Here is a 14945-nt window from a genome sequence, read left to right as displayed (position 1 = left end):
CATGGATTTCCAAAGGCTTTGGTGAAGGTCTTTCAGTGGGGTCTACTAAGGAAATGAAAATGCTACGGAATGAAAGAGAGTATTTTCTGTGGACAAATTAAAAGATAGGAAGGAAAAGCGTGGAATAAATGTTCAAATTTCACAATGCAGGGAAGTCACAAAAGAGTTCCTTGGAGACTTGCTCTGGAATCTGGGCTTTGAGTTATGGATAATAGATCAGCTAGAAAAGAGTGGCCAATAAGGTGTCAAAGTTTGACAGTTATACCACATCATTCAGGAGAGTAAAAATAAAATATCAGTGCAAAGAATTACAGAGAGATCTTATGAAACTGAGTGAATGAATGATAAAAAGGGTGAAATTTAACTGAATTCAACATTGATATATTTCACTGGAAAAACTAAGCTATATTGTAAATTTACACAGGCAGTGAAGATCTAGTTAGCTCCAAAACTAGGTGTCACCACTCTGGAAATATATCTTGGATTTATTGTATACAGTACTATGCAAACATTGGCTTACTACTCAATACAAAGAATAACTAAATAAATTACTAGGAATTGCTAAGAAAGGAATAGAAATAACAATAAAGACTCTTATTATGCTGTCACGTAAGAAGTACTGTGTTCAGAGATAGACAAGAGTAGTTTATGGTTTTAGTCTCCCAATCTCAAAAACAAAATATTGAAAAAGATACAGAAAAGGACAATGAGGTTCATCAAGGATATGGGACAGTATCCACATTTCTCAAAGAGCAACTAATCAATTTTTACTTTTCTGTATGTAAAAGTTGTCTGATAGGGTAGTGTGGGGCATTATGGTTAATACTTAGAATATAATTATTATTTAGAAAGTGAAGAAAGAATAACTTGCTATTTCAGTACAAGAACGGAGGTCAAGTAGTAGGATTAAAATAAATAAAGTACAATTTCTCACAATGCATGATTGAAAACTAAACCCTATTGCTGCAGAATATTGTAGGGACTTGTTGTACAAAATGTTGAAGTATAATAAGATTCAAAATGTACCTGGAAAAAATTATGAAAGAAGCGGTCAAAGATTACGAAACGGAAGAAACTGATTCAGGAATTCCCTAAAATTCCATTAGCTGAATTACAACGGGAAAAATTTCTCATCCACTTCTCATTTTTCCCCATTTGTGGTCACTGCCACTAGGACAGGATCCATGACCTCTCTTCTGGCTCTTCTTCAGAAAGCTGGGCTCCAACAGGACTAAATCATGATCAGAGCTAAAATGCATTTGCATAATCTCCCTTTCTTTATTTGATTTTTACACTTGCTTTTCACTTGTTAAACCAGCTTTGATTTAAGGTGATGTGTAAGAAGAAAATAGATGCCAGAACATTTTTGCATATAAACAAAATTGTAGAAGTGGGATTTTAAAAGGGTCCAAGAACTATAGTTGTCATAGACCTCAAGATTCAGCAAGACTCTCTAGTTTGTCAATTAGTCCACGGGTTTACAGGTATTGTCAGGATTTACAGTTACTTCAAACAGGTGTGTATTCAGTACAGAAGAAAGCAATATGAGTCTGTAGAAGCAATGCAGCTTTGTAGGAGGATATTTCCTCCAGCTTATTTCAAAGTACTAAGAAAGTAATAATAATTACTTTTGATATTGTGCTTGGGCAAATTTTGAAAAACAGCGTACCACAGCTGTGCAATACATACCAGCTGACTCTCTGTTACAATAGGTGCTGATTTGTAAAGGCTGGCCTGCAAAAAAGATAAATACACACAGCATTACATACAATATCATAGCGATTATATTTATGACAAGAAAAATCCATGGACAGCAGCATGGAAGCTTTTACTACTGATGCAATGGTATGCAATTGGTAAGAGAAGTTAAAATAGTGTTATTTTAGTGTTTTTTAGGTACAACCAAATATAAATGCCAATCATTAACATTTCAGGGAAACCTTTTTTCAAGGGAAACAAAATTCTACTTTTTCATCACAATCTAATCTCAAAATACAAATCCTGACATTTCTTACCTGCCATTGTCTGTTAGCTTACAGCATCAGTGTTATTAATACTGCCAGTTGTATTGGGACTTTGGTCCAACCTTATCATCCTTCTGACTTCACATTATGAAAACCAGAACAATCCTACTCAAGCATTACTTTTTCTTTTTCTGAGTATACATTGAAGCTGTATTTACCCCAATCTAAGTAATTGTGATGAATGCAAAGTATTTATGCATGTATGTGAAATAGCCATGTGCCACATGCTTATCCATGCAGTGCTGATATTCAGAATTTCTGGTGCATTGATCCCTCCCATCAACTCCTTCAAGCATGGCAGGAGTTGCACTGGATTAACACAGCGGTTCTGAATTGATGGTATATGTCAGCCACAGCTTTGGGAGCTGGAGATCTGCTCTGGAGTGTTATTAAATATATTCTGGTCTCACAGACTACATCTGAAACACACTTTTTTTATTTCATCAGAAAGGTGTCTTCCAATATTCTTTCTAATTAGTATGAGCCAGCACAATCTGTCAAGTAAAAATCACAGTATGCAATAAAATATGCATACCACCACATTCAAGAAGCGAAATTGAATTGATCAGTCAAGCATTGTGCTGGCATAAAACTGGAAGGCCTCGGTTGCTTTAGCAGCATTGCTTTGACTTGAGGTTCAACAGAAATGCTGAATGATGAATAGCAAGCAGAGATTTCTCAACACAGGACTAGATGAGTTGTAAGTGAAATACGGAACCTGCAGTAACTGTGTATGCTAGTAAATATTAAAATGTTAATTTGGTTTAATGTTTCAATAATGGAAGAGATGACTCCATGTAGAGATTTTCTTTATATGCTAAAATGTGTGTGTCTGTGACAAGCAGCTTTTCATCATCTCAGGATAAACTAGGGGGTTTCAGCCAGCTCTGTATCTTGGAAAGAAAGTTTGGGTCAACCCCAAATTCTAATGGACAGGCAAGAACTAAAGGGCTTATGCTAAATCCAAATAACTGCACCTGTCAGCACCCATAACAGTCTGTTTACCAAATAGCTGAGCTCTTGCCACACATTTAAAGGAAAAAACAAAAAAGGTGTTTGAAAACATTAATTTTAATATCATATTCACACAGGTAAAATTAACAATATACACCGCTTTGAAAAGATTCTGGCCATGAGGGATTTACAGCAGCGGGAAAACATCTCAAGTCTCAATTGCCAGCGCTCTAACACACTCACTTCTCTGTACCAGTCAACACCATTTGTCATAATAGATGCCTGTGCACACTAAGTATTATATCAAAAGCAGACAAATTAGACATTTCTGCACGCAAAATGTAATTATAAAAGTACTCACATATCTGGTTTCACGCCCAGCTGCTCTTTGCAGTGCTGTTGACACCTTGTATAAAATAAATAGATATATTAAGAGCAAAGAGTTACTTTGAGGAGTAACCCAAAGAGACTTTCATCATTGTGACAGTTCTTGCTTGCTCAAATTCAAGAAAACGTCAGTTTTCCAGAAAGATTAATGAAATACATAAGTTACCTTAAAGTTTTGCTTGATAAGTTCATTGTAGAAAATACTGTTTAATTTTTACTGCTCAAGAAAATTATCCCACTCTATTGAGGAAGGCATTTAAATTACCTCTGAGAACTCTCATAACAAAATGTTATTATTAGATAGCCATAGTTGTGGTTCCCCCATGAATTTTAAGTTAAATTTCTTCACAAAATAACCTGAAATGGCATCTTTGCATGTTCTCATTTGCAAGAACTTGCTTTCATCTGACTAATCCATGCTATTTCTATGGTATTTTCTTATATGCTTTTTTTCCCTTCCTGTCTATGACCCTCTTTTACACTTAGTTTAAAGCATTTTGTTATAAGCACTTTAGCTGATAAAGGCACTTCTGGTCCCTATGTTGCATCCTATTAAACTCACTTTTTGTCCCCTTTATTTGGTCATGACTGCTAACAGAGGCCTCCAGCTTGGTCAAGGCTCAATTCCCAATTGCCCAAGGAAGTAGGTTTTGGATGCTACAGCATTTTAACCACTTTGGATTCAGCAGACATTGGAAAATATTCCCTCAGCAATTATCTGTGCCTGCTTCTTCATGTTACTATCATGTTTCTGTCTTTCAGCTGCCTGAAGCCTGATTCACCATGGCATGTTTGTTGACAGAAGAAATAATTTCATAAATGAAAATTACATTTTAACTATATATTGAATATAGCCACTCAGGAATACTGGTTCTATGCCTTATTTTTTGCCTGGTGAACTGAACATTGTACAAGCTATTTTGAATGAATGAATTTCTTGATATGTCCCTCTGCCAAAAACCCCTTTCCTCTTGTTTCCAGCTGGATTTCTGTCATTTTCACTTTCCTATAGCTACCATGACCAATGTAAATTTATCCGTGGCAAACCACGTAGGATCCTCTTCCGTTGGTTAGTCATCCTTCTTAACACAGAAGGCACATCAATATAACTTAATGAAACCAGAAGCTTAACACTAGTATAGAAAGTTTTCCCTGTCTCTCACTATATGTTTCTGAGTTATTCAGGGTAAATTAATGTAGTGGGCCACCTCCTTATGTGAGGGGCCAGAGTTAAAAGGAAATCAGCCTTTAAGAGCAAGTCTATTTATTCATTTAATTATCCCATTATTTGAGAATTAATAGTGAACAAAAAAAAAAAAGTTCTGAAAGATTTCCAATCATTGAAGCTAGAAACATTTGCTCCTCTGTAGTGAGGACACACAGATGGGAAAAAATCGGTAAGCTGGCCAAAGATGTTGTAGTATGGAAGGCAAGTTATGAAGGATTTCTTCCTAGTGGGTCTTAGCTTTTGAAGACTTAATAAACAGTTTCTCATTCATAAGATAGCCCCTTCTGACTTCAGGAAAGCATTCTGCAGCAAGGACTGCTCTAACTCTAGGGATACATTTCTATCCTTCCATGTCTTTCAAACCACCAGATACTTATACTGACGCTGGATGTCTCAACTGCAGCTTTCATTGCTATAGGTTTTACTGTTGTCATAGGCTCTACTGTGATTTTGTTTGCCTTGATATCTACCTGGAAAGAGTCCTTGGTGTCTGGGTGGGCTTATTCACCTACCTTGCCAACATCTGGCTCCATGCTCATCTGCAGAAAACTTGGAGAAGACTCAGATCGGCGCTGTAAAATTATTTTCAACACAGAACAGACTTATTAATGATGAGGAAAAAAAAAAGGAAAGGAAGAGAAAAAGTCAATCCCCCATACTGATGTGTTACCATAGTCAATGGGTCCTGAAGGACTTGATCAATGACAGCACACAGCTCTTCTGTTTGTTGTCTGAGCTCAGCAGGGGAGCACATCTGAAAAAAAGAGGATGGATCATTCAGTTAACCTATGCTTTTTTGTTTTCTAATAGAGATTTGAAAGTCATATAACAGCACTACCTCTGAATGAGTGTCCAAAGCAGTGTCTTCACTCACACTTGCAGTCTTGGTTGGCTCTTCTAATGCCTGCAATTAAAAAGATGGTGTGACACTGAGTTCAAAATTTTAGAAACCAAGCAAACATAATTTTTGCAATGCTGTGTTTCCAGAGGTGACACTCTAAGTTTCACCATGGAAAGATGGCAGAAAAAGAAGTTACAGGCCTTTGGAGCTGCTTCAGGTTACCAATTTCTGATTCTGAATCAGAGGGGGGTTGCATGGTTGCAGAGAGGGAGAGAGCATATGCAAGTTACTTAGATGAATTATCCCTGCTTTTAAAGATCAGAAACTACCAGCTTAAATTGTCTTCTCTGACAATGTCCCCCTCCTTCACAGTAAGTATAACACTGTGAATGTGTGCCACGTGCCAAAGAGGGGTCAGGGGGCTGCCTGCTGTGCACCATCAGAGGAAAGCCACCAGCTACAGTCATGTGGACAAGTCAGGGGTCTAAGCACACAGGAGGTCCTTTCTTTTCCTCCAGTAGACATTTTCCTTAGAAAGTGCCTCCTTTTTAAAGAGGATTGTGATTACACATTACAACAAACCAATGCCTGATGTTTCTTGATTTTAGCCTGAAATTGGAAGAGTATATAAAGAGAAATATGTGCTATACATATGTGATATGCACACAGGTGTGCAATCTCTCCACAAGATTCTTGTGCTTGTATATACCTCCTGTTTTTCTATACCAGTACCACAAGCACACTTGGGAGCAGTGTGAATCAGTTTGCTGATCCCTCAGCTTTATCAGGAAACTCACAAAACACCCTCAAAAGCCAGAATCCAGTGGCTCAGTTCCTTTTTCATCTTCATCCAGAATTTGAGACAAACTCTCACTGCCATCACCCATTACTGCTTTGAAGTGTTTTTCAAACAGGCTTCATGCCGAGACCAAAAATTACTCTGGAAGCCTGCTGATGTGTGAAGCTGGACTACAGGGGAGGGACCTGCAGAGTTTATGTATTTTTTGTTTAACACATTATGCTCTTCTGAAGTTTCATTTTGCTAGTTAATTGGAAAAAAAAATACGAAAGAACAAAAAGGCATTCCAGTAAAGCACTTTTTCATGCATGTGGGATTCCATAGGAATGGACTGATACCAGTGAGGGGAGTATGAGGGCTGCCAGTCACAGAAGACATGTGGAGCTCACAGAAAATGGCAGAATTTTTAAATTAAAAAAATGTAAATAAATAAGCATATAGTTAAGCAATTGTTTCTGGGTTTAATTTTGCTCAGTACATTTTCTCTGGCAAGTTTCCTGTGCAGCTACTTGCAGCATACATCTATTTATGCATAACTGAAAAGTTAATGACAATTTACTTTTGATATTATTTTTATATCATGCACAAATTATCCTGAACAGAAACGCTGTCATCTCTCAGAGAGTACAGTAATTATAAATGAAGAGTAGCTTCTTTCCAAATAGATTTCTTCCCTCCCCTCCAGTTCTAGACAAACCTGTTTGCCTTAGAGTAGTTGCATTTCAAAAGGAAAAAAGTAAAAGAACGATGATTTTTGACATACAGAAATTACTGTAATCTTATCCCAAGACAGAAGATTAAAAGGTCAACTTTCTCAACTCTGCTGTCTCATCACTGTTACCCAGCTAACTGCTCAGATCAACAGGCAGTCCTGTAAAAGAGGAGGGCTCAGCTAAAGAGCACTACACTCAACTACTGTGTCCCCTGTTCAGCTTCAGTCAAGATTACGTCCTCCTGATAAACATAAAATGAAGTGATAAAATGAACTAGAAGAGTCATTCCAGTACCTATTAGGGCCAGGATTGCCAAAGTACCCTGTTTTAGGCAGATGATGAGTCTGAACATTAAGAAAACCAACAAGTTTTAGTCAGTCATGGGATAAGAATGCAGAAATTGCTAAGCTTCTCAAAACCTCGAAGAAACAAGTAGGGTAATGAACATAATAAAGTAATTGTAAAAAAACCCCACGTTTCTGCTTCATATTTACTTCACCAGAGCAGTGGGAGAGGGTGAACACAACCAAGGGTAAGAAACAACTACCCAGAAGATTCTGAGGAATCTTTCTATAGGAACTACAGACACATCTACCAAGTCCCTGGTCAGAACTGAGACTTAGGATAACTTAAGTAACCAAACACCCATCTGTCTCAATAGAAACTGGGTACCCAAATTTCTTCGCATTTTGGAGCCTTCATTGACTAAAGAACTCAGGTGAGCCTAGCATAAGGTCTATGTATTCCACAGTCCCCCTGATACACAGACATCATACAGGACCCATGTCAGAGAAAGCTGCAGTGTTTTTCCTTTTTGAACCTTTGGGGAAAGAAAAATTTAATCTTCAAAGTGATCAAACTAATTTCATTCACTGTTTTATCTCCTTTTTTATTTATTTATTTATTTTCTATTTGAACAGCCCTAGTCTTCCAAAGAACAAGAACAAAGAGTACCAGATTTTAGGCATCCCTAAGCATCCCTAACACTTCTACAAAGAAAAAAGGTTCTGTTTAATCTGTTGTTAGCTTTTCAAATTAAAACTTTTTTTTTTCAGCAATGTTTTTTTATTTTTTTTTTTTTTGCATTTCCACACAGAGAAAAGTGTGAGATTAAAGAAATATAACTAGTGTTTCTGAACTCATTACTGGAATTAACATGCAATAACGTCATGATTAATTTAAAGCATTAGTCCTATCTACAGTACTGTTGATTAGTGCTATCAACAGTATTGAAGCTTCAGTTTCTGTGCTAACAATATTACATTAAAAATGGAACATTCCCATTTAGGTATTAGATTTTTGTTATTATTATATATGAAAAACAACAGTGAGACCACAGTTTAAAGGAAAGTGCAATTTAGAGAATGAAATGTGTTTGTGACAGAATTTAAATGTTCAGATGAAACAACCAGTTGCTGAACTACTAGTTTTTTTCTCTTGCAAAGGCAAATTCAGGGGCATGATGCATATGCATCATTGACGTCAGTGATGACTACAACCCTTTCCTCCTCCTTCTCCCAAGATATGAGTGTGCTAAAGCTGTCTCAGGGCTGAAAAGATACTGGTAAATGAGGCAAACAGGATCATCAACATTTTGTTAGAAGAATAAAAACTCTTGACAACATATAGGAAATATTAAGCATTGTTTCATCCATCAGTGAACCACATCAATAGTAGGAGAAAAAAATGAATATTGTAACCTTGATCTGACGCAGCCTCCTTCTTACTTTATTGTGAAAAACCTGGGCTGAGCAAAAGCCAAGAAGTTTCCTCCTATTTTATTTCTTTTGTGTATTTTTCCCATCACTATCTTTTACTAAGCCCTCAGCACATGCAAAAAAATCCCTCTGTATAATGGAACTTCACATACCAGGAGTTCCTTTAACTTATTCCATGAAGATCCTAGGAAATGGTAGTGAAAAACCTGGCTACTTTTCCTCACATAAAATAATTAATACTAAAAGCTGCAAGGCATTTGAAAGAAAGAGGGAGCTCATAGCCACCTCCTACATTGACACAATTGGTTATTATTACAGGCAAACTAGGTCCTTTATCACTCTACAACTGCACAAATTGTTTCCTTTCTTTCTTATCACTAGGTATTTATCTCTAGCCTTGAGAAGCATTTTGACATGAGTAAGTGACCTGGATGCAAGAAATTCACCTAATAAGTGCACACCAGAGGTGCTTGGGGAAAACTAAGGAAGGTTTTATTAAAATAGTCTCTTCAAAGTGTTGTCAGAATTGCTGCTCAGGTCCAGAAAAGTCCTGAAACACTTGATAATAGCCCACCATCCAGCAGTTAGGTCTACCATCTGAAAGTAAGAAAAAAATGTCTTCCAAGTTCCTTCTGTATGATTTCAAGGAGCAACTTGAATTTGCATTTGTCATGATCAGTCCTTATACCAGTGGATATTTGATGATACAGTAGGTAGAGTTCCCTCAAGGCAAGAACACAGAGCTGCACTCCAGTGTAACAGATCACAGTCTATTTCCTCAATTGCATTTCCTTCTTTTCATGCAAAAAAAAAAAAGAAAAAAAGGAAAAACAAACAGGAAAAAACAAACCAAAACACTCTCTTTTTCCTTCTGCCTTTTTTCCCTCCACGAGAAGAATATAGTGCACTGCTGGCAGTCTGCTGTGTAGGGGACACAAGTAGGATCTGGTTTAGGAGATGTCTACTTAAGAATCGTCCTGTAGCTCCCTGAAATAAACTCCTCATCACTACTTATTTTGACTGAAAGATATTTTTATAGAAATTTGATAATCTCCAAATAACAGGTTAATTACTTTTTAAATACTGTCTGAGCAGGAACGGAATTTTGAATTAGACTATGATCACATCTGGTTAACTAGTAGCTATACAAAAGTGAGTGTCAATAAAGGGGTGACTCACTGACTCAACATTAATAAGGCCAGAAGGAAACACAGTGATCACCTAGTCTGACCTCCTCTTTAAACCACAGAACTGTCTGGAATTACTGTATGAAGTGCCAGAAAAACATCTTGTCTTGATTTTTCAGGTTTTGTGATAAAGAGCTTACTTCTATCTCCAGAAAATTTTTCTAATGGTTAATTCTTTCACTTATATTTTTGCCCTATGCCTACATTAAACTTGTCCAGCTTCCTCTTCTAGCCAGTGGATCCTATCATCTGCAGGGCTGAAGAGTTCATTATCACAGTCTGTGCATCCTCTCCATTGCTATGAATCTGTATGGCTACGATGGCACTGCTGAGAGACCGTGGTTACCACCACCTCATTATCACCATCTTTGCTCTTCTTGCTCAGGCACTGTGGAACTATACCCTTGCTGGTGAGGACAACTGTCCTGCCAGCCTTACTGCCACGCTGGCTCCCAGTTTGCCTTCCTTGTGGAGCAGCCTGCTCTTGCAGGCCTTACAGAGCCTGATCATGCTGACGACACCACCCTTAAAACACCAGTTTTTCCTCTTCTGCCTTCAAAGGAAGTTACTGCCTAATCTTCTAAAGGATATCCTGGATTGGCCTTTTTCTGAGCAGAGCAGAGGTGATCGGACAAACATCAGGTTAATACAAACTCAAACAGCTGGAAAGCATTCCAGTTACAAGATTTGATGAAATTAAGCCACTTCTAGGGTTGGCAAAGTATACACACATATAGTCAATAAGCCTTTTCTTTGCTGCTAATGAGCAGAGATTTGAAAAACTTTCTTGGAGTAAGAGTACTGGAGGATAAGAACACCTCTGGAAAAACCATAAAGATGATGATAGCCTAATGTTTTCATAAGATGATGAAAAATGCTGGCTGAAATTAAAGCAACTACACACTCATAAAATAAAAAAAAACCTGACAAAGAAAGACACAAGGAGACCATTTAGAGGCAGACAAAGCATTGTAACTTACATAACATATCAATGTCAGTCTTCTGTCGTTGGATCTAATTAATACTGCATATGAATTGTCACTAGAATACCCACATCTGATGTGTCTTCTTTCTCACCAAATTAATTAATATAACTATTCACACAGTCAAAAAGTTGACTTATGACAATATGCATTTCTAGTTTCATTGCATAGCAAAACACTTTTTTAGCACTTTAGGCAGATGATGTACTTCTAATCATGCATTCAGCTCAGTAATATCTGTGCCTTGCATCTATTATGTGTCTTTCTTACTTGGTAAAAAAGAAAAAACACTAGAAAACTTCTCCTCATAACCATGATTCTAATGTTCATAAAACATCACTTACGCTGTTAAAATCTTACTCTAAAATATCTCTCTCTTCTTTTATCCAGTGCATAAAATGCATTGCATAAAATGAGAGCAATATAATTTATGTAAGTAGCATGAGTTCCTTCCCACTTCACTCCCCAGTATTTTTGAGGAGAAAACTTGGATATTACAGATTGGTGCAATGTGGTCTGTGTGTGACTCCTTCATCCTTCCTTTAAGACTAGTACTCTAAATGCATGTCAGCTAGCATAGCAGGACCAACTTAGGAGCACTGTAATTTGCTGCTGGAACAGGTCAATAGGAGATTATTATCCATAATTCCCAAGATGGCAGAAAGCATGTAGTCAGGCCATGATGAAACATACAGTTTACAAATTAAATTAGTCAAGAGCCTCTCCTGGAGGCAAATCCTGTAGCAGAAAATTGATTTCTTATTAGTTTTACATGACTGTGCTTTTGCTACTTAGGGCTACACCAAGGCTAGCATTTCCAATAAAGTGGTGAATAACCAAAAGTCTATCTAAACACAGATGCCTTTTGAGTCATTACTTTTTCCACAGATACTGGTATTATATATACTATTCAGTTTTACGTATTGGGGGTTGTGAGTAAATGCCCCAGAAATCATCAATGAGATCATGAAAAGGAATCCTTTTTCTTCTGAAAAAGTACAATCAGATGGCTGATTCTAACCTGCCAAACAAAACCCACCCAAAACACATTCTGTAGGGGTGTAGGATCCCCTGCATTAGCTATTTTCCTATACAGAGCCATTCCTATTAGACCATATTGCATGATAAAGCAGACACAACATTCATTAGTGCATTCCAGGTTTAAGTAACAGAAGAATCAGGTATTGCGCAAATGATTAAAAAATCATTTAAGATTAAAAGAACAAGGGAAAATAATTGAATGTCCCTTTTTTAGAAAAAAAAAGTATTTAAAGCAGTTAACTGATAACTATTAGATCACAATCAGTAATATATAAGGACAAAATTATGATCTTCAAAATTCTTACAGTTAAGTTCACCCTCTCCAAAGTTTTTAGGCTCTGAAAACTTCTTTGTAATTAGCTGAGCTGTGTAAATGAATACATATTTGAAGATGTAGTTAGGAATGCTTAATCTTTCAGAAATTAATCAGAGGCTAGTTTCCTGAACTGGGCCCTGGACAGAAATCTGTTTTTTTTTCTGATAAAGCTATAAACTGGATGTCGAAGTGATTAAGCATGTGTTTAAACATGTAAGACATTTAGCTCATTGTTCATCACAGAAAAATTTCGTTCAACTTAGTGGGCTATTCCAACACAAAATATTCTATAATTTTATTCTTTTGTGCAAAACTAATTGTGGGGAGCTGGAATAAAACTAGACATTGGTAGGTACTTTGAACTCTTCATGCAAAATGCAAACTTTCAATTCACTTCCAAAGTTGCATTATCTAAATAAAAACTATACAACCCAGCTTTTGCTGGATGTGTCTCTGGCTGTAAATAAATGCACTAAAGACTTCTTTTTATCTATCAATCATCATACCTTACAGAAAAGGATTTTCACCCCAAACTACATCCTGGGGAGGGGACAGGTCTCTGGCCCATGGTAAGTGTTGGAAGTGCTCAGGGAGGTTGTCTGGGAGAATGGTAGATAGAGGACAGTGCAATGTCCAGGACTGTTCCCACAGTTTAACAATACAGCTGATCAAATTTGCGTATCTTGGGATGTAAAATTTACTAGTATAAACATAGTCTTTGAATAATCAGTAACTGACAGAGACCTACTGATTGGTATGTCCCAGAATATCAGTGCTCCAGACACTTTCCAATGATAAAACAGACTTCGAGAGTTGCCATAAATGGCAGTTCCTTCAGAATGGCAATTCTTTTGTTTTTTGTTTTTTTTTTTACATCAAACTTATTTGCAGAAATTCACATTAGTGAAGGCTTTGCTCTTCAGTGGAAAGTGACCCTGAAAACTGGTTGGATTTAAAATCCTGAGCAGTTAGTTCCCAGTGTTTATACTCTGCAATATCCCCCAAAGAAATGTCAGAATATGTACATAAAGTTGACTGGTGTCAAATACACAACACAATTCCCATGTCTTTGAGTAAACACTAACCTTCTGTTCCATAAGTAATGTGTTTGTAGGGATTGCTGCAAATGCCTTGTAGCTTGTCTTGATCTTGTATTGCTAAAAGGGTAAACCAGAAAGCAGGAAGAGAAGTAAAACATGGTAGAAGAGGAAGAGAGGGAATATGGGAAGAGAAGGGAAAGGTACAACAGAATGAAAGACGATTCCAATTGTCTTGCAGACATGTAGCAGCAATACAATGCTTACATATTACCTAGGAAAGCTATTTCTTAACATCTAGTGCTTCTGTTAAGATCTTAAAGGACTGTAATGCACATCTTTTGCTTTTAGGAATGAAGTAGGGCAAAGCAAATTCTCTGTACTAGCTTATAACTTACAAAGTGATTTTGACTACTTTCTGCTGACTACTATCCTTAAATGAGTATCTGGAGAGGCTGTGAAGTTCTTCCAAGTTTGCTTGTGATTTGATATGATGACGCACAGCTACTTCTGCAAGTGCATGCACTTCAACAAGTGCTGCTGTGCGGTCGTATTGCGGACCACTAAGTCAGAGGGATTTCTGTGATTTGATTTAATGAGACTGATTAGGATCCTTAAATGCTGAATTACTTGTATGAGTGGATAGATAATTTAAGTCATGTCACAGCTTTTTATCTCCTGCATAAGTAACTCTACCACCCAAACAAATATTTCAAGGTAACTGTAGGAACTTTCATATTCTAACCAAGCATGTAAGACTGGAAATCTAAATCATATAAAATGCATATAAAAATTTTATTCATATAAAAATTGTATATATTCATATAAAATTGTATTCATATAAATTATTCATTATTCATATAAATTATTCATTATTCATATAAAATTGTATTCATATAAAAATTCTAAGATTAGCCTTAAGAATTATTATTTTAAAACAATTTATATGTTAGACTGTTTTAGCTCACCAGTTATTTTTAACTCTTTAGAAACCGTACTTTCTATTATTCCTTTCTAGTTATGGAGGTTGAATTCAGTAGTTTTAAAATTATTTATGAGATTCTTCTATATTACATGAGTTTAAGAGATAGGATTCTTTACAGGATAATTCACCCACCCCAAAATTGGCATCTATCAAGGTAAAACAAAATCATCCTGTAAATACACCATATTCTTTCCATTAACTATAATAGAATTGCCCAAGTTGTGCTCAGACATTTAAGTTTCAGATATCAAAAGTCACATGAGGTGGATCCTACCCTTAGAACATGCAGACAGCAACACTCTGCTATAAATATGTGTATATTCATATATATATGTGTACGAAATCTATATGCAGATAAAATACTGCTCACTGAAGTAAGATGGAAGACCAAAACTCCAAGCATTAAAATTGCCATATCCACAAAATGTATCCTTGTTTGCTTATAATTGATATTCCATCAAGAAATTTATATAATTGCACATGTAAATGAAATGCAACATATTTACTAGCCCACAGGCTTTTGCGTATGATGAGATGGGCATCATATATGATGAGAATACTGTGACCATTTTGAAGTGGTTGTACTGTCATATGAACTAAACAAAGATAGATCAGGTTGCTAAAATGTAAAATTTTCTATACCACTGGAAGGTGCTCTATCGCTTCCAGATACTGTAGAACCTGTGAACAATGTGCATTTGTCACAGTGTCTGAGATGCGTGGAAAGTCTTT

General features: G+C 36.5%; 1 protein-coding gene across 2 annotated transcripts in view; it reads right to left on the bottom strand.

Moving 5' to 3' along the window:
- Positions 1 to 14945, bottom strand: part of MLIP (muscular LMNA interacting protein) — a 107949-nt gene that overhangs the window by 36140 nt on the left and 56864 nt on the right. For both annotated transcript variants that reach the window (XM_057414038.1, XM_057414039.1), the window contains exons 5-10: positions 13277 to 13348; positions 5432 to 5497; positions 5264 to 5347; positions 5106 to 5165; positions 3340 to 3384; positions 1690 to 1734 (exon numbers count right to left, since the gene is read on the bottom strand). In XM_057414038.1, coding sequence (XP_057270021.1) covers positions 1690 to 1734; positions 3340 to 3384; positions 5106 to 5165; positions 5264 to 5347; positions 5432 to 5497; positions 13277 to 13348 — 372 coding nt within the window. The remainder of the gene's footprint in view (positions 1 to 1689; positions 1735 to 3339; positions 3385 to 5105; positions 5166 to 5263; positions 5348 to 5431; positions 5498 to 13276; positions 13349 to 14945) is intronic.

Source organism: Pezoporus wallicus, unplaced genomic scaffold (assembly GCF_028554395.1).
Source record: "Pezoporus wallicus isolate ANWC-B61680 ecotype Strahan unplaced genomic scaffold, APGP_CSIRO_Pwel_v1 contig_6428, whole genome shotgun sequence".
Classification (NCBI taxonomy): domain Eukaryota; kingdom Metazoa; phylum Chordata; class Aves; order Psittaciformes; family Psittacidae; genus Pezoporus; species Pezoporus wallicus.
This window is presented reverse-complemented; position numbering and strand designations above follow the sequence as displayed.